General features: G+C 43.4%; 1 protein-coding gene across 2 annotated transcripts in view; it reads right to left on the bottom strand.

Annotated features, from left to right (window-relative positions):
• The window catches only part of SLC5A11 (solute carrier family 5 member 11), a 54,022-nt gene that overhangs the window by 26,325 nt on the left and 7,417 nt on the right, over nt 1–20,280 (bottom strand). For both annotated transcript variants that reach the window (XM_061209988.1, XM_061209989.1), the window contains 4 exons: nt 17,279–17,437; nt 12,916–12,987; nt 7,816–7,920; nt 6,560–6,619 (listed from right to left, as the gene is read on the bottom strand). In XM_061209988.1, coding sequence (XP_061065971.1) covers nt 6,560–6,619; nt 7,816–7,920; nt 12,916–12,987; nt 17,279–17,413 — 372 coding nt within the window. In that variant the 5' untranslated portion in view covers nt 17,414–17,437. The remainder of the gene's footprint in view (nt 1–6,559; nt 6,620–7,815; nt 7,921–12,915; nt 12,988–17,278; nt 17,438–20,280) is intronic.

The raw sequence follows: 20,280 nt of genomic DNA, 5'->3' as shown, positions 1-20,280 counted from the left end.
ACAGGTGTTAAATGCTCACTAACACCAATATGAGACTTTACCCTTGAGCTCATTGAAAGATGATGGAAGAGGAAATAATGTTGCCAGATGATTCAGTGTAGTTGGCTCCATGTCTAACACCTGAACTCATCTCAAGCATCTCCATTTGTCCATGTTCTAACCTTTGGGGAAGTTGCTCTCATGTAACCCTTCAGCCACGTTACCAGGAGCAGAGAATCTAGAGACAGCAGAGAAACCAGGGAAGCACTGAATTAGGTCCAGATGGGTGGGCCAAAGCTAGGTGCCATTACCATATAGGGCACCCCAGGGGCTGAGCCACACAGAGGAGAACCATTATTTGGGTGGCACTTTTCTTTGGGGATAGCATGTCCTTGCCCAGTCTCCTCACTGTACTGGCAGACTTGGGGGTTGAGAGAACGCCATGTCTAGACAATGGAACCTCAAATGCACAACTGTTCTTCCATGAGGTCCCGGATGTTGGATGGGAAAAGAGTATTGATTATGTTTGCAGGCCCTCGTCCAGGCTGTTGCTGCTTGGGTGTTCCTTAGTCTAACCCAGGGAGTAGACTAATTGGTACCCGACCATGAGCTGATAAATGGCAAACCATCCATCCCAAGGTCAGATTGTGAAGGCAGAAGAAGCTGGGAGTGGAGACTGGGAGAGACTGGATGGCCAGACTTGATTCAAGAATGGTTAAGTTGTTAATAGTAGAATCTGGGTACAGTATTCAAGACTATAAGGGTGTCCAGTATAAAATTATTTCAACACTGATGTAGGTTTGAAATTTTTTTCATAATAAAATATTGGCCAAAAAAATTGAACTCTAGGAATAAACAGACACCTTAAAATTTAAAAAAAGAAAAGAAGCATCTCTTTCCTCCCCCTGTCCCCAAAAGGGCAATTCGGGATTCTGACCCTCATGAGTGGCTTGCCTCAACCCTCCGATTTGCTGCAAGGCAAACACAGCAGGGATTTTCCAGAAGCACATTGCACTGAGCTCTGACACTGTATCAGGGAATAACACATGGAGAGATTCAATCAAACCGTATTGAATGGACACACTCTTCGTGATGGTATGAAAGCTAATTAGAGAGAGTGCATGAGAACTTCAGCCCATTCAGATAAGTGGACCAAGGAAGATGCTCCTCAAGAGGATTCACTATCTCGTCTGTGAATGACAACCACCAGCTGGTCTTGTTGGGGAGCGAGGCTCCTATCATTGGCTGACAGCTTTTATTATCAGTTGGCCTCCATTGCGATCTACAGAGAGCCGCACAGCCTGCTACATGCAGGAAGTTTCTAATGAGCTAAGAAAGGAAGGAGGCATGAAAGTCATCAGAAGCCGAGCAGCACTGGTATCTAGAAATCAAACTCTGGGGAGAAATGTGAAGCTAGCTGACAGATGGGAGGCAGAGCCTAGGCTGTTTGTCATAAAGTAGCTAAGAAGGCAATTTGCCAGCAAGCAAGGTTGAGAGAGACAGAGACAGAGAGGTGAATGACTGTTAACACAGGAACCACCCTCTGAGTGTTGCTGGTTGAAGGTTAACAGGAAATAAATGCAGCCAATGACGACTGCCCTGAGGGAGGACCGCCCAAGTTCCTTGCTCTGGTGGCTCCTCATCTCCTGGGGGTGGAGGGCAGTGAGGGAACTTCAGCATCTCTCTTACTCTCCCTTGAATCACGCACGTCCAGAGAGCCACACTCGGTCCTCATGTAAAACCCCTCCCTCTTCCTCGGAAACCCATGCCATCCGGCCATAGCAGCTTCCGCCCACCCCAAGCCTCCCGGGAACACTGTCCAGCAGCCAGTGAGAATTCAGCTCCTTCACTGTCTTCCCCTCTTTCTAGACTTTCCCCGAGTCTGGAAGCAGCTTCAAGGACAGTGAGGAGCGCCCACTGGGACGTCTTGTACAGTGTCTTAGTTTGTTTAACCCCAACAGATGGGCATTTCCACTCCACCAACCCATTTCTCTGGCCAACATCCAAACCTCATCACCTCCAGGACCCCATTCACCTCCAATACCCCAAATTTTCATCAATGCAACCCTTTCGTTTGCTGACTCTGATGACCCCGGCTTTGGGACCTGACCAAGACTTTCAGTCCCTAATTGGTGCCTCTTCTTTTGGGTGTAAGCTCATCCTTCATTTCACTTCCTTCTGAAATCATGGACCCTGCTACTGAGTAATTTCAACAAATATTTTTCAAATATCTACTATGTATCAGGCACTATTCTAGACACTGGGAGAAAACAGAGATAGTTCTTGCCCTCCTGGAGCTTACAGTCTAATGGGAGAGACACACAGTCTAGGGCAGTGGCTCTCAGTGGAAGGAAGAGATTTCATACCTCCCCAGGGAACATTTGGCAATGTCGGGAGACACTGCAGCTGCCACAATTGGGGGGTGCTATTGGCATCTAGTGGATAGAGATCGGGGATGTTGCAAACATCCTACAATGAACAGACTACCCCTCACACATGCATAAAAACACACAACAAAGAATCATCCTGCCCCAAATGTTAGTACTGCTGATGTTGAGAAAGTATAGTGGGAAAAACACACAGTCTAATGGGAGAGGCGTATTAATTTAATAATCACACAAGCAAATGCAAAACGGCAACTATGGCAAACACAATGAAGGAGGAGACTTCACCTAATCAGAGAGGTCAGAAAGGGCTTCCTGGAGGAATAGTTGCTTGAAGTAGGATTTGGATAGATGATAGGAGTTAACCGAACCACAAAGGAAAAGGAAAACTTTCCAGCAAGAGGGGAAAGCACTGTAATGGGCTGAGGAAGTAGAGAGCCTGGTGAGGATGAGGGACTGTTAGACCAGTGCCTGGAATGCAGTTGGCATTCAGCTCAGTAAATGTTTCTTCAATGAACAAATAAATGAATGAACTGACAGGAGTAAACTGGTGGTTAGAGAGTAGGGTGGGCCCCACAGAGTAGGGGGGGAAAAGATATTTGCAACACATATAATCACCCTAAGGGCTTGTTTCCAGAATGTATAAAGAGCTTCTATCAATAAGAAGAAGCTATATAACATAATAGAAAAGTTGGCAAAAGTCCTAGACAAGTTACTTCCCTAAAGAGAAAATCCAAATGGCCAGAAAATATATAAACAGAATTGTCAATGGAAAGAACAGTGAGGGGGACTTCCCTGGTGATCCAGTGGTTAAGAATCCGCCTTCCAATGCAGGGGACCCCTGGTTGGGGAACTAGGATCCCACATGTTGTGGGGCAACCAAGCCCACACGGGGCAACCAAGCCCGCGTGCTGCAACTACTGAGCCCGTGCACCACAACTAGAGAGAAGCCCATGTGCTGCAATGAGGAGCCCATGCACCACAGCAGAGGATCCCACATGCTGCAATGAAGATCCCGCGTGCCGCAACTAAGACCTGATGCAGCCAAAAATAAAATAAATAAATAAATAAATATTTAAGGGAAAAAAAAAAAGGAAAGCACAGTGAGACATTACAACACACCCACCAAACTGGCAAGAATTTTAAAGTTGGAAAATACCAAGTGTTGACAAGGATGTGGAGCAATGGAGCAAAGGGAATTTGCATACACTGCTGGTCAGAGTATAAACTGACAGAGCTACTTTGGGAAAAAGGTTGGCAATATCTAGTAAAGCCAGATAAACACATCCAATGACCCAGAAATTCCACTTTTAGGTAGATTTTCTCCAGAAATGCATGTTAATATGCATCAGAACACGTATAAAAATGTTCACAGCAGCGTTGTCTATCATAGGCCAACATTAGGAACAACCTAAATGCCCACGAACAAAAGAATAGACAAATATATTGGGGTATAGTCATACTACAGAATACTACATAGCAATGGAAATTAACACACCAGCTACATGCAAGGAAAGAATGTAATCCCCCCAATTCCATGTATATTTCATTCCCAAAAAGTACAATTAAACCATCTGTTCAGGCATGCACAATTAAAACTGTGAAGAAAAGTAAGGAAGTGAGTCTAATGAAAGTCACTGTGAAAGGAAGGCATTGTGATCTGCTAAAGGCACGTGGGGGAGTGTTATATTTTGTGTCTTTTTTTTTTGGCCGCCCCATGTAGCATGTGGAACTTCCCTGACCTGAGATTGAACCCGTGCCCCCTGCAGTGGAAGCACGGAGTCTTAACCACTGGACCACCAGGGAAGTCCCTGTTTTGTGTCTTGATCTGGGTGTTCATTTTACAGTAGTTTGTTAAGCTGCACATTTGTGTTTCACCACTTTTCTCTGTGTTTATTTTATTGCCCAATAAAAATATATTGGGTAGCTTTTAATCTTTTTTCAGCACTCTGGCATTTATTATCTAATATGGGCTTAATCTTCTCTCTGAATAAGATGTTGTCCAAAGAATGTCTAGAGCCACAGGAATTTTTTATTGAACAACAGAGCTTGGAGATCCTTTCACAGCAGCACAACTCGTCAATTTCAGCCCTTTTCACAGCATGATATCCACAGTACAGATGCCCAGTCCCCTAATGAGCGATACTGTGGTTGTCCACAGGTTTTTCTATTGCAAACTATAGAAGTCATTTCAATTCTTCATGCCTCTTATTAACCTTCGACCACACAAATTCCTTCCTCATTCAGCAAATGACACTGTCTTCTACTTCCCAGAGAAAATGGAAACCATCAGCTGAGAACATCTGGCCACCCTACCTATGAATTAACCTGTATCTCCACCATCCTTTGCTCTTTCCTATACTAGGTGCTCAAGAAATATCTGCTGATGCTTTGGCCCAGAGATCCTCAGTCGCAGTCAGTGTTGTTCTATCCCAGAGATTTTATCTATGTGGGAGCTAATCACAGGCGGGTATGGGCAGACCCAGGCCCCAAGTCACCAAAAACCGTGCTTTTAGACTCAGTATTATCTCCAAGTGAGGTTATTTATCCCTACATCACTGCCCTTTGCATAAGATTGCACTACTTCTGGTACAGAGTGATTTATTTTTTTCAATGATTTCTCTGATCATTAAGTAGTTCTTTCTACTTTGTGTATTTTTTTAAATTTCTGTAATAAAAAGTTAAAATCAGTTATTGCTTGATGAATAACACTATGATATTGTATGATCTTGCCCTGTGTAGTAGAATGTCTAAAACAGAATTAAGTCTAGATGGTATGAATGACAGAAAGCTGTCAGTAAGATCACAGGTGATTTTTAAGTTTATTTTTTATTTTATTTTATTTTTTTAATTTTATTTATTTATTTATTTATGCCTGTGTTGGGTCTTCATTTCTGTGCGAGGGCTTTCTCTAGTTGTGGCAAGTGGGGGCCACTCTTCATCGCGGTGCGCGGGCCTCTCACTGTCGCGGCCTCTCTTGTTGCGGAGCACAGGCTCCAGATGCGCAGGCTCAGTAGTTGTGGCTCATGGGCCTAGTTGCTCCGCGGCATGTGGGATCTTCCCAGACCAGGGCTCGAACCCGTGTCCCCTGCATTAGCAGGCAGATTCTCAACCACTGTGCCACCAGGGAAGCCCCTAAGTTTATTTTTTGATTTTATTTTTTGTCTGCACAGCACAGCATGTAAGATCCTAGTTCCCCCACCAGGGATCAAACCTGCGCCTCCTGCATTGGAAGCACGGAGTCTTAACCACTGGACTGCCAGGGAAGTCCCTAGAAGTGATTTTTTTAACTACTTTTTTTTTTCAAAAAGTCTGAAGCAGCATTATTTTGTAACAAAAATTTTGACATATCACATCAGCCAGAAATAACTCAATTATTATGGTTTTGGGTGCAAAGGAAGAAAAAAAATCACTGAATCGTGTGTGTGTGTGTGTGTGTGTGTATGTTAAAAGCAGTAATATGTTGTGGCTTAAACATTTAGAAAAGACTGTGATTTTTACATTTGTGTTTTGGCATTTAAAAAATTTTTTTGAGCCTACGTTTCTTCCAGCTACTGAAAGCCCCTGCCCCCCATGTATCTTTGATGTCCATTACTAGGTGGGAAATGCTAAGGACAGGGTCCCTAATTGTCTCAGCTGTGCATCATCCCACACTAATGCTGGGACCTCTTAGGGACTAACGCAGAGGCCCCCAACCCCCGGGCCGCAGACCAGTACCGGTCCGAGGCCCATTAGGAACCGGGCCGCACAGCAGGAGGTGAGCAGCGGGCGAGCCAGCGTAGCTTCCTCTGCCGCTCCGCATGGCTCCCCATCGCTCGCATTACCTCCTGGACCATTGCTTGCATTACTGCCTGAACCATCGCTCACGTTACCGCCTGACCCATCCCCACCATGCCCCCTTCCGTGGAAAAACTGCCTTCCACGAAACCAGTCCCTGGTGCCGAACTCGCTGCAACGGAGAGTGGCCCCCGCTCGCCGCAGCTGGAGAAAAGCCCGTGCGCAGCATCGAAGACCCAGTGCAGCCAAAAATAAATAAATCAATTAATTAAAAAAAAAAAAAGTTTGGGGACCGCTGGTATAATGGATGTCCACAGGCAGGAGGGAGGGAAGGATGCTGGTGGGAGGGAGGGAATGCAAAGCTGACCCTCCCAAAGGGTCTTCCTATTCCATAGCACCCCAACCCCCCTCAGACTCACCTGACCAGCGATATAGATAGGGAGGAAGATCCAGGCCAACATCAGCACGGAAAATAAACCCTGCCCGAGAAAGCAGAATCAGGATTCAGCTCCCGCCCACATTGTGGTGCCAATATGGATTTCCCTGTGTCCAGATGGAACCTGGCCTCATCTGCCTCTGGTTCCATCTCTTACTTACTGAGTAGCTCGCCCTCCCTGGGCTGTCACATTTTCATGTTTAAATTGGACACAGGGATGAAGTGGGGCAGAATGGAACTAGAAGCTCTTCGTGGCTCCCAGTGCTGTGTGTCCTAAACCTTGCGTGTCCCCCTTCGTCCCCTTGTGTTCCCTCCCCTCCTTGGGCTGGGGTTAAATCAAGCCTATGAGTTCAGGCAGGCCATGCTGATGAGTAGCTGGTGATGCTGGAAGAGTTTACACAGGTCTCTGAGACTCATTTTTCTCACCTGTGAAATGGGAGTAACTGCCCCCACTGGGTTGTTGGAAGGAAATCAGTGAGATGATGCTTACTGAGCACTTACGATACACCAGGCATTCCTGTGCACACTTTATAAGCATGAATTCATTTAATCCTCTCAATGACTCGATATGGCAGGTACCATCATTATCTCTGTTTTATACATGAGGCTCAGAGAGATCTAGTAACTTGCTCAAGGTCACACAGCTTATAAGTTTTAGAGCCCAGATGTGAACCCAGTCTGGTTCTAGTTTGTAATTGAATCCTGTAATATGATGATGTATGTGGTGTAGTTAAGTCTGTGGCACAGAGTAAGTGCTTAAAAAATGTGAGTCATTATGAAGATGAAGATCACTACTAATAAGTGCATCCCTTCCCACTGAGTGAAAATCATCCTGCTACATAGAAGAGTGTGTCTTATCTCTTGGGTATCTGTGGGGTGGCAAAAAGATCAAGAACCACTGAACCACAAAGTTTTGTGATGGGCAATTGATATCTAATACACAGAAACACCCTCCAGTCCCACAAAAACTTCTATCTTCTGCATCCACACGGGAGAGATTCTGAACCTTCTTCACACATATATTTGCCTTATGGGCTCCCAATCAAGCAAACACAGGGAGGCCTGGGACTTGCAGATCAAACTGATTTTTGTTAACTAGGGGTGCCCTTGATGATCCCTGTTTGTTTTTTCATAAAGCACCACTCTATTTTTAAAAGAGCAGAGCATGCGTACAACTGCCCCCCGGGATCTACCTACTGGGTAGAGGGTGGGCTGTCCATGTCCTGGTAACATACGTACATTAAATTCATAAGCAGTTACAGAAAGGCCCGCAGCAGCACCTGACCCTGCCAGGCCAATGAAATGTCCACTTCCAACATTGCTGGCAAACAAGGATGCACCCACCTGTGGGGAGATGATAGATCAGATCTTGGAGCCAAGGTCTGGTGTAGCTTCTTCCCACCACCAGTTCTTCCCGTTCGCCAAAGAGACCAAGACAAAAGGAGAAGTGGAGAAAGCAGGGCCATCCCTAGCCCATCTAATCAACCTTTTAAAAATTAGAAGTCCCTTCTTCCCTAAGACTATTTTACTTCCACCTTTAGAAAACTGGCATAACAAATACACATATCTATGATGCCTAAGATGTGAATTGTGTCCCCTCTAGGGTTGTGCAGTGCACAACTTGAACAACTGTATGCAGCATCCCTGGGGGGGAGGGAGGATGACAGGTGTTGTAGAAAGTGCTTCAGGATGAGAATCATGAAGCCTGTGTTATTCCCCAGCTCTGCTTCTAACTTAGCAAAGAAGAGAGCCCTCCTTCTAGTAGAAATCTAAGTGGCCAAGACAGTACTTGATGACCCCAATCCCTGGTCTCAGCTGATTGCATGAGACAGGCCTGGGCACCTGGCCCAAGCTGGGCCAATTACATTCTCTCTCTTGGGAATCTGGAACTGGGAAACCATATTTGCTGGTCCCTTAGACTGGGGGTGTGTAACCCAGGGAGGTGGGTGTGTAACCCAGGGAGGTGTGTGTGTAGTAAGGGGATGGGGGGAGCAGTGAGTAGCATGTTCAGCTATGCACTCATCACTGCCACTCTGCTGAGAGAGAGGAGAATGAGGTAGACTTGCAGAGAAAGGCAGATCAAGAGAGGACAGAGCGAGATGGAGACAGATAGAGATAGATAGGTGAGGGAAGGAGGGAGAAAGAGACAGAGAGGGAGCTATCTGTGAGAGGACTGTTGTGCCTCCCATTGACTTTCTGGTTTCTGGTTTTCATCTGATTCCATTCCATTGATCTGTCCTTATACCAGTATCACACTCTCCTGATTACTGTAGCTTTGTAGTAAGTTTTGAAATCAGGAAGTATAAGTCCTCCAACTTTTTTCTTCCTTTTCAAAATTGTTTTGGCTATTCTGGGTCCCTTGCATTTCCATCTGAATTTTAGGATTGGCTTGTCAATTTCTGCAAAAAAAGAGGGGGGGAATGCAGCTGGAATTTTGATAGGAATGGTGTTGAGTCTGTAGTTCAGTTTAGGGAGTATTACTATTTATGTTAAATAGATACTATCTAGTGTGCCATTTTAATTCCCTTATTGCTAGCTCAGGCAGCTACAATGCCAAACAATTGCCACTGATTTTTTTTTAACTAATGCCTCTGGGTAAAGGGCTCCTCACACTGGATGATCACTGAGTCAGATCAAATAAAGACAAGTTGTGCAAGGGAAGCTTTCCAGGGAACAGCAAGATGGGTAAAATACTGACAAATATGAGAATGGGACTTTGAAAGAGATCCAATCCTGTTCTAACCTACTGGCCTTCAAGACTACTGCAGAGCTGAAGAGAAGGGAATGAGAATAGAGCCAGGTAAAACACCACAAAACTTCCTGTTCTTATTGAGATTCAGCTGTTTTTCTTGAATTAAAGCTCCCTGGATGGTTACTAGCATTAGGTCAATTTCCAGAGTTCTGAAAAAGTTGATTTTGACAATTTTGCCACTGTTCTCATTGCTTTTATGTAGGAGGAGATTTCAAAGATCTTTATTCTGCCATTCCCAATGACACCACTCTGTGTGCTCCTCTGATTTTCCACTCTTCCCATAAAGAATCTGCGCTGGTCTGTGGCTTATTTTGATCAATATAATGTGGTGAAAGTGACACTGTGTGACTTCCAGGCCAACACACAACAGCCCGGCAGCTTTCATTTTTGCCCTTGGAATCAGATGCCTTGTAAAAAACCTTGGGCCGGGCCATTAAATGATGAGAGGCATATAGAGAGAGTGAAGTCCTAGCCTTCTAGCCAGTCTAGCTCCTGCCAGAGCCCCAGATCTGTGATGAGGCCATCTTGGACTTCCAGCCCTTCCCAGCCACCAGCTAAACGCAGCTCCATGAGTGACTCTAAAAGAGCAGGGGAGGAACCGCCCACTCAAACCATGCAATCATTAGAAATAATACACTGTAGCTGTTTTAAGCCACTAAATTTGTAGGTGGTTTGTTAGGCAACAACAGCTAACTAATGTACTTGTTCCAAAGCCTATTCTCTCTCTCTCTCTCTTTTTTTTTTTTACTTAGTCATTACAGAGAAAATGGATTTATTCATCAGGGGCAGACCTGGATTAACAAAACTCCTAAGATTTACACATAAAAGCAGAAAGCTCATTGATTTCCAGTGAGACTTACAACTGGGTATGCAGCCAGATATTCAAATTGTCCAGCCTCTCCAGCCTCTCCATGTAGATAAGCTACGTGAGAAGCCAAACTATAATCAGACGGTTGCTTTGTGGACTAGAGCAGTTCATAATGTGATTCAAATGTTTAGCGCTATCAGACTCTGTTTACCAGCGATAGACATCTGCTACTTGAAATGATATGATGGGATCTGCACAAAGGCACCTGCCCCCTGGACAGTGTTTAGGTGGGCCAAGGCTGTGAGACACCACATAAACCTCCAGAACCAATTCCTATCAGAGCTAGTATTGATTTTCTATAGATGTTAACATTTTATCAAGCCAAAGCCCATACTCTTAACCACATCTCCATCACATTGACATCATTCTCCTTCGGTGAAGAAGGCAAAAAAAGCTCCAAAATTTCTCTTTCTTTCTTGACCTGGGGAAGGGTCATCCAAGGAATATGAGCAGAGAAATGGTCCCAGAAGTGACATGCAAAAGCAGGCATACTTAGGTGGGATGCTGTATTCCTACTGAATTTTAGGAACTCAGCATCACTCATCATAGAGACCACTAGACCAGGATTTCTTAAAACTGTCGCTGAATATTTCCTTTGTAGGCTTCTCTAAGTTCACTGCACCTGCACTGCTATTTACTTAATATTTTACCTTATATTCTTGTTTAACTCATATATATGAATCACATATTATTTAATCAATGTATTATATATTAATACTATATATTAGTAATATAATAGTACATGCATACATATACATACATATATATATATATATGTATGTATGTATGTATCCACAGCCTTAAGTAGAAAATCAGTATCACTTGCTCTACATAGAAGAGAACCATACAAACAAAATGAAAATGAAAATAAAATTATTAAATTCTAGCTAGGTTCTCTGGACAACCAAATTCACTTAGCCTGAGGCTTGCATTCTCTTTTATTTTTATTTTATTTTATTTATTTATTTTTGGCTGCGTTGGGTCTTCATTGCTGCGCACAGGCTTTCTCTAGTTGCGGCGAGCGGGGGCTATTCTTCGTTGCAGTGAGAGGGCTTCTCATTGAGGTGGCTTCTCTCGTTGTGGAGCACGGGCTCTAGGTGCACGGGCTTCAGTAGTTGCAGCACGCAGGCTCAGTAGTTGTGGTTCACGGACTCTAGAGCGCAGGCTCAGTAGTTGTGGCACACGGGCTTAGTTGCTCCTCGGCATGTGAGATCTTCCTGGACCAGGGATCGAACCCGTGTCCCCTGCATTGGCAGGCGGATTCTCAACCACTGTGCCACCAGGGAAGCCCCTGCATTCTCTTCTAAACACAGAGATTAGCCAGTGCTGGAAGGTTGGTAAAACCATATTAGTACCAAACTTTGACTTTTTCTTTTATGTAACCAGGAGGATTAACAGAGAATAGGAAAGGGAATAATGTTCTCACTAAGTAATTTGATGTTATTTAATGCTGTGTCTGTGCACAACTGAAAAATCATGGGGCACATGTTACTTATATTTTGGGAAACACCTCACTAGATTACAAGCTCCTTGAGGGTGAAGACGAGCTCACTAATGTCTCCTGTGTTTGGCACACTGCTGGACATATTCCTCAGGGAATTTTTTAAATGAATTCGTTGAATATATAATCCAGAGCTCATTTTTGGTATCTTTTGAGGACACTGTGGTCATTGTCTTTAGACATCTCATGGACCAGAATCTTATATACCTGTTATCTCTGCATCTTACATCCTACATCTTTTGGACTTCCTGCAAATGGGAGATGTCTTCTCTCTTTTTAGTTCAAAGATTTAACACTTATATTAGGAGATCATGAATAAAATTATTATTCCTGATCCCCTACTCAGGGCCCAGGAAGCAGAGGTCTGTGTGCGTGTGTATGTGGTGTGTGCACATGTGTGTGTGTGTGTGTATTTAGTAATGCCTTTAGCTACCCTTGAAAAGAAAATACTAATTGCACTGTTGTATTTGTTATTTATGTTCTCAACACCCATTCCACCTTGTCCCAGTCATGCTCTCCAGTTTTCCTTCAGGGTCTAGCCCCTCTCATTTCTCATCACATATGCCTCAGAGCAGGCTCCATGCCCCACAGCTTAGGCACTGAGTGTGTGACCCAGGCTTGAGCCAGTTAGCACATCATGAGCCAGTTAGCACATCAAACTACCTTGGTCACAGTGATTGGCACAGAGATGGGCAAGGGACACAATCAAAGATGGGATATTTTCCAGGGATACTGCCATGGAGGCAGGTGCTCTTCCCTTGCTAGGCTGGAACTTGAGAGGATGAAAGGTCTGGAGCAGTGGCCACCATCTTGTTGACATGAAGTTGAGCCTGTTTGGGAATAGCACTCATCCAGAAGAAGAGAAGCAGATAGAAATAGATAGATGATAGATAAATAATGGATAGATAAATGATAGATAGATAGATGATAGATAGATAGATAGGATAAACAGAGGGAGAAACCAGGTTCTAGTTATCACTTGGGCCCCTATACTCTGCCATACCTGAAACCAGACCAACCCTAAGTTTTTCCCTTAGGTGAGCTGATGAATTCTTTTTGTTCAAACAAATTTGAGTTGGAGCTAAGCCTTCTCTAGTCTAGACTGTGACTTCCAGACAACATGGAACCAGAGAGTCCTGAGCGAGCAAAGGTTAGACAGAATATCAGCACCTGAAGAGTCCTTGAGAAGTAATTTTAATTGAACCAAAGACTACTTACTGGCCACCACACCATGTCCCCTCCAGCTAGAAAATAGCCTTTCACCGTGTCTCTTTTGGTCTTCACTGTGGACTGAAACGAAGAAGAGGGGTGGGTGAGGGAAATGTTAGCAATCAGACACCTGCCAAAATGGTCTAGGCCACAGATTATAACCCGGGAGTCCAGCAGGCCAGACTCAGACATCAAATTTATTTTGGTTTTTTTTTGTTTATTTGTTTTTGGGTTTTTGTTTGTTTTTGGTTTTTTTGCAGGGGTCCCTGAGCAATACTTCCCATGGACATTGTTTGCCTGAAATATCTTACTTCACTTTTTTTTTTTTTTTTTGCCACGTGGTTTGTGGGATCTTAGTTCCCCAACCAGGGATCGAACCCGGGCCCTCGGCAGTGAAAGCACAGAGTCCTAATCGCTGGACCGCCAGGGAAGTCCCTCAACTATAATTAAAAAAAAGATTGAGGGACTCCCCTGGCAGTCCAGAGGTTAAGACTCCACGATTCCACTGCAGGGGGCACAGGTTCGATCCCAGGTGAGGGCACTAAGATCTCACATGCCCCATGGCTCGGCCAAAAAATAAAAATTAGAAATTTTTTAAAAAGTACAAAACTCTGAGGTCCTTTAAAAAAAAAATGACTTCCCTGGTAGTCCAGTGAGTAAGACTGCGCTCCCAATGCAGGGGGCCAGGGTTCAATCCCTGGTTGGGGAACTAGATCCCGCATGCATTCCGTAACTAAAAGATCCCACATGACGCAATGAAGACCCCGCAGCCAAATTAAATATAAATAAATAAATAATTTTTTAAAAAAATAAAGTATAGTTCATGTGTGATATTACATAATTTACAGCTATACAATATGGTGATTAAAAAATTTTAAAGGTTATACTCCATTTATAGTTGTTATAAAATATTGGCTATATTCCCTGTATTGTACAATATATTCTTTTTTTAAAAATTAATTAATTAATTTTTTTTTTTGGCTGCATTGGGTCTTTGTTGCTGCGTGTGGGCTCTTCTCTAGTTGCGGCGAGCGGGGGCTAGTCTTCGTTGCGGTGCACAGGCTTCTCATTGCAGTGGCTTCTCTTGTTGCAGAGCACGGGCTCTAGGCGTGCGGGCTTCAGTAGTTGTGGCACACGGGCTTCAGTAGTTGTGGCGCACGGGCTTAGTTGCTCCGTGGCATGTGGGATCTTCCTGGAGCAGGGATCGAACCCGTGTCCCCTGCATTGACAGGTGGATTCTTAACCACTGCGCCACCAGGGGAGCCCTGTACAATATATTCTTGTAGCTTGTTTTATGCATAATAGTTTGTACCTCTTAATACCCTACCCCTGTATTGCTCCTCCCCCCTTCCCTCTCCCCGCTGGTAACCACTAGTTTGTTCTCTATATCTGTGATTCTACTTCTTTTTTGTTATATTCACTAGTTTGTTTATTTTTTTAGATCAAATATATTTTGTTTGACCCACGGTTTTTAAGAAGATTTTCATCTGAATGCCCTTAGAGGAGACATAAACTCTTCAGGTCAACACAGCCCCTACGACTCCCTGCCTCACAGATGTATAATAACCCATTAGATCCCCCTAGGCATTTGAGTTTTAGACTCATGGCTTGTATAGACAAGCCACAATGAGCTATAGATAGCTCACAATGGATATCATTTATTGAGTATCAGTACTATGTGACAGACATTATACTAGGCATTTTGAAGCATCATCTCATTTTTTTTTTTTTTTTTTTAATTTTTGGCTGTGTTGGGTCTTCGTTTCTGTGCGAGGGCTTTCTCTAGTTGCGGCAAGTGGGGGCCACTCTTCATCGCGGTGCGCGGGCCTCTCACTATCGTGGCCTCTCTTGTTGCGGAGCCCAGGCTCCAGACGCGCAGGCTCAGTAGTTGTGGCTCACGGGCCTAGTTGCTCCGCAGCATGTGGGATCTTCCCAGACCAGGGCTCGAACCCGTGTCCCCTGCATTAGCAGGCAGATTCTCAACCACTGTGCCACCAGGGAAGCCCCATCATCTCATTTTAATCCTCACCAACTCCTATGAGGTTGATGTCATCAGGCCAGTTTAACAGATGAAGAAACTGTGGCTTGGAAGTAAAGTCACGTATCTAGTGCCATATTTCTACAGCGCAGAAGGCTGGGAACCCAAACCCAGGTCAGCCTGATTTCAGAGCTCTTTAGGAGTGAGCTTCCTGGCATTAAAGGTGCTTTAACAGAGACATTTTAACCACTAAGTAGCTATTTGTGATCTTGGATAAGTTGTTTAACTTCTCCCAGCCTCTGGGTGCAGGTGTTGGTGAGAGGAGTCTTACTGCATGGGAGATGACATGAAATGATACCTTTTCATCCCTGCAAATGATCTTACTATAGAAGACAGACACTATGGCTCATGCCTGCTGAACCCTGACGCAGGAAATATTTTCCAAGAGTAAAGAACTCCTTGTGCTAAAAGGGATCATCTAAATCCATGACTTCAAAAACCAGTAATACATCAGAGTCTCCCAATTCTCTTGTGAAAATATAGATTCCCAGGACCTCTAACCCTCACCCTAACTCTACCCCTACACCTAATCCTGATCTCAAACCTGTCTGACTCAAAAGCCCTGACTCTTGGGAATTCCCTGGCGGTCCAGTGGTTAGGACTCGGCACTTTCACTGCTGGGGCCCCAGGTTCGATCCCTGGTCAGGGAACTAAGATCCCACAAGCCGTGCAGCACGACAATAAATAAATAAATAAATAGATAGATAGATAGATAGATAAATGCCCTGACCCTTAACAACATCTCACCCATCTCAATATCAGATCCATGGTCTTTGGGATGTCCAGCACTTTTATCCCCTGATTGATCTGGAGGAGGGAAAGCTAAGGGCTAAGAGTAGAGAAATGATCTACGAATAGTCAAACTGAAGTGGGGACACCTCAGTAGGCTACAGTTTTCAAGTCATTTGACCTGAAAATCAAATAGCAGCACCTTCTCTGCACTATCCTTTATCCCAAAGTTACTATCTCTTTAATATGTAAAGTGTTCCTAGAAATTGATAAGAATAAGAGCAAGAACTTAATGAAAATGGAAAAAAAATATGAAACCATACTTCACATAAAGGAAACAAGTGGTTCTTAAACATATGTAAGGATGTTTATTTTAGCCTCACTCATTATAAGATAGTACATTGAGATATTGTGTTTCCCTGTCAGTTTGGCAAAAATGAAAAAGTTTGACAATGCAGTGTTGCTGTGGATATGATAATGTGACTTTCATACATTTAATGATTTTGTGCAGATTGGCACTACACCTAAGGAGGGCAGTTTGACACAAGCTATCATAATTACAAATACATATAACCTTTAACCTGACGATTCCACTACAGGGAATTTACCCTACATTATAGTTGTATACATCCAAAATAATGTGTCCAAGACTTGTTTATTACAGCATAAATTTTAGTGTTAAGAGATGGGGAACAATCCAAATGACCCTCAGCAAGAAACAGGTTAGATAAATTGCAGTATGATCATCTATGGAATACTGGGCAACTTTTTTTTTTTTTTTAACAGCTTTATTGGAGTATAATTGCTTTACAATGGTGTGTTAGTACTGGGCAACTTTTAAGAAGATGCAGAAACTTCCATATACTGATATGAAAAGATATCCAGGAGACACTGATCAGTGAAACATATCAAAGTAAAAAACAGTATGTATAATAAGCTACCTTCTACTTAAGAATGAGGGAAATATACACGTTAAAATTTGCTTGGATTTACCTAAAGAAACTCTGGAAGAATACACTAATGTACTAAAAAGTTAATAACAGTGGTTGCCTGTGGAGGGAAGGGTAGTAGTAAGACTTTTCACTGTGTGTCATTTTAAGTTGTTTTTATTTCATTGCCTTTAAAAAGAAAAACTACTTTTTAAATAATTTTTTTTAGAAGAGCATGGGCTTCAAAGTGAAGGAGATATGGATTCTAACCCCAGCTCTCCTAACTTACTAACAGAAAAAGGAACTTAAATTCTTTGAGCCTCAGTTTTCTTATCTATAAAATGGGGTATAGCAATAGTACCTTCTTCATTGCGACCTGTGCAAATTACATGAGGTAACATGAGTGAAAGTGCCTAACACGGTACTTGACACACAGTTGATACTCAATGCATTCTTTAAATATTAAAGTTCTGATTAGGAAATTCCCTGGCGGTGGTTAGGACTCTGTGCTTCCACTAAAGGAGGCACGGGTTCGATCCCTGGTCTGGGAACTAAGAACCCACATGCCGTGTGGCACGGCCAGAAATAAAAATAATAAAAGTTCTGATTACTGTATGACCTTGAGCTAGTCTCCCACCCCGCCCCAGCCACTTTCCCTCCCCCTGACCTGGCTTACCCATAGTCCAACGGCCAGGACAAAGAGAAAGTACAGAACCAGCACTGCGATGTCACCTGGTTCCAGTGTCCTCTGGGGAAATGCCTCCAGGGGATCTGACCGCGTGGGCTGAGGACCGCTGGGGCTGCTCTCCATGGTCCTGAATGAACTCTCTCACCCCTGTGGAAGAGCAAATGTGCGTCAGATGCCAGGACCCGGGGCCACTCTTTTCACCCTCTCCGTGACTGCCTCCTTGCGACATCCGAGCAAGAGGACACACGTGGAGGAGACAACCTCGGGAAGGCAGACGTATCCACCCACTCACTCACTCAGCAAACATTTACAAGGAAGTCACGTCAAATCTACAGTTAATGTTTACCAATCCAACCACTCACTTGGCAAAATACAAAGAAGAACACACAATTTAAGTAGTACAGATGTTTCACCACCCTCTTCCACATATCCGGGAGTGAGAGAAAAACAAGACAACTGTGTCAGTCTCTGTTCCCCAGGTACCTCACTGCTGGGTGAAAGTCAAGCCATCAATTTTGTCAGAGGCTCAGCCAGTCAATACAATCTTGTTTCACAGCTGGATATGCCCATAAAAATGCATATATTTAATAAACACTTATATAGTACTTACTACATGCCAGGCATCATCCTAAGTGTTTATGAACCTGCGAAGTGGGCACTGTTGTTATCATACCATCTTACAGCTGGCAAAATTGAGGCACAGAGAAGTTAACTAACTTGCCTAAGGTAACACAGTTCAAGTGGTAGAGCTGGGATTTGAAGGCTAATAATCTTGCTCCAGAATCCATGTTTTGAACCAGTATCTTAAGGTATTTCTCAGTATATTGCACTTCCTTGGGCAATTTAAGGGATTCCTGTGGTGGGTAGAATCGTGTCCCCCTCAAAGATGTTTACATCCTAATCCCCAGAGCCTGTGAATGTGTTACGTTATATGACAAAGGACAATTACATTTGCAGATGTAATTAAGGTTGCTAGTCAGCTTCCCTTTAAATAGGGAGTTTATCTAAGTAGGACTAATGCAATCACTAGGGTCCTTAAAAGTGGAAGAGGAGATTAGATGAAAGAACCAGAGAGATGAGAGTGTGAGAAGGATTTGGCCTAATGTTGCTGGCTTTGATAATGGAGTAATGGGGCCATGAGCCAAGGAATGCAGGTGACTTCTAGAAGCTAGAAAAAGCAAATTAATGGATTCTCCCCTAGAGCATCCAGAAGGAAGTCAGCCTTACTCTCACCTTGACTTTAGCGCAGTAAGACCCATTGAGAACTTCTGACTTCCAGAACTGTAAGATAATGAACTTGTGTTGTTTTAAGCCACTAAGTTTGTGGTAATTTGTTACAGCAGCAACTGGAAACTAATACAATTCTCAAGGGTAATTTTTTTACTATAAGTGATTTGGGCTTTGACTTATGCCTGTGTTAAGATGGCTCCACTCTGGAGGTGTCAGCCTCTAGGGGTTCGGGAATGAAAAACTCAGTCCTGCCCTCTATGATGTGCACCCCAATAATGCAGCAAACCCACTCAGATAATAACACAACATGATGTTTCATACAGTGGAGGTACAGAGGTAGAGGTATTAAGGATTCAAGCTTAGGAGTCATCAAGCTGCCTCCATCATTTACCGATCCTGAGAACTTGGACAAGTTCCCTAACTTCTCTAAACCTTAGCATTCCCATCTGCAAAATGGGGCAATAAGAGTTTACATTTCATAGACTGCTGTGAGCTAGTACCTGTGAAGTGTTAAGAACAGTGCCATGCACTGCTGTGCTCAGTAAATTGTAGCTGCTATTATTACTATTACTAATTTTCTACAATGTGCAATGAGGTAAGGACCACCTAATTTTACATGGAGAAATCCAGATGGTAGCATATGAGCTGGGTTTTGAAGAATGAGTGGGTGGTCCTACACAGCATAAGCAGGTATGAGAGAGCATTCCAGGCCAAGACAACAGTACCTACAGACATTGAGGTGTGAAAAAACATGTCATGCTTAAGGAACCATCAGATCCTTGCCTGAGTATTAAGTAAGATTGGAAGGAGGGAGATGGGCCGTGAGGCTCGTATAATGCTATGAAGACATTATACCAGCCCTTTGATGTCATTCAAAGGATTCTGTAAGGTCAGTAATTTTCAAAGATAACATCAGTTGTCATCATCTTCAGATATCATCCCCTGTTTTTATGTTTTTCATTTTAATTTTAAGTTTTAATTGAGCATTTTAAAATTTATTTAATTAATTTATTTTTGGCTGCGTTGGGTCTTCGTTGCTGCGTGCGGGCTTTCTCTAGTTGTGGCGAGAAGGGGCTATTCTTCGTTGCAGTGCGCGGGCTTCTCATTGCGGTGGCTTCTCTTGTTGTGGAGCACGGGCTCTAGGTGAGTGGGCTTCAGTAGCTGTAGCACACGGGCTCAGTAGTTGTGGCTCACGGGCTTAGTTGCTCTGTGGCATGTGGGATCTTCCCGGACCAGGGCTCGAACCTGTGTCCCCTGCATTGGCAGGTGGATTCTTAACGACTGTGCCAGCAGGGAAGCCCCATCCTCTGTTTTTATAACAAATATTTTGTAATATTCCTTTTACTGAAAACTGAAATGAAATTCATAGTTAGTGTTACCTACCTACACACATAATTTTCAAAAAATCAGTACAATGCTCTAACTCTATTATAAAAGAGAAATAAAAGCAATTTATGATTAAAATGATGGATAATCCAAAATGTAACTGCTCCATCTGACTCCACTGTAAGACTCAAAGGGACAGTCAGATCATTTTACCTATTATACTGAATAAATTTTTAATTTAAGAGAAATAAGAAAATAGGAATCCATTCTATTCCAGAAGCACAGAATAGAGCCTGAATTTACAGAGGAACACCAGAATGTTTACATTTGTGAAAAATGCTTTGTGATTTTAAATGTTATGAAGAAGTCCAAACAACTCCCACGATACACCATGCTCTTAACTAAGATAGAGCCCTCTGAGAAGTATCAGAGAC

The sequence above is a fragment of the Eubalaena glacialis genome, chromosome 13 (assembly GCF_028564815.1).
Source record: "Eubalaena glacialis isolate mEubGla1 chromosome 13, mEubGla1.1.hap2.+ XY, whole genome shotgun sequence".
In the NCBI taxonomy this organism is placed as follows: Eukaryota; Metazoa; Chordata; class Mammalia; order Artiodactyla; family Balaenidae; genus Eubalaena; species Eubalaena glacialis.
This window is presented reverse-complemented; position numbering and strand designations above follow the sequence as displayed.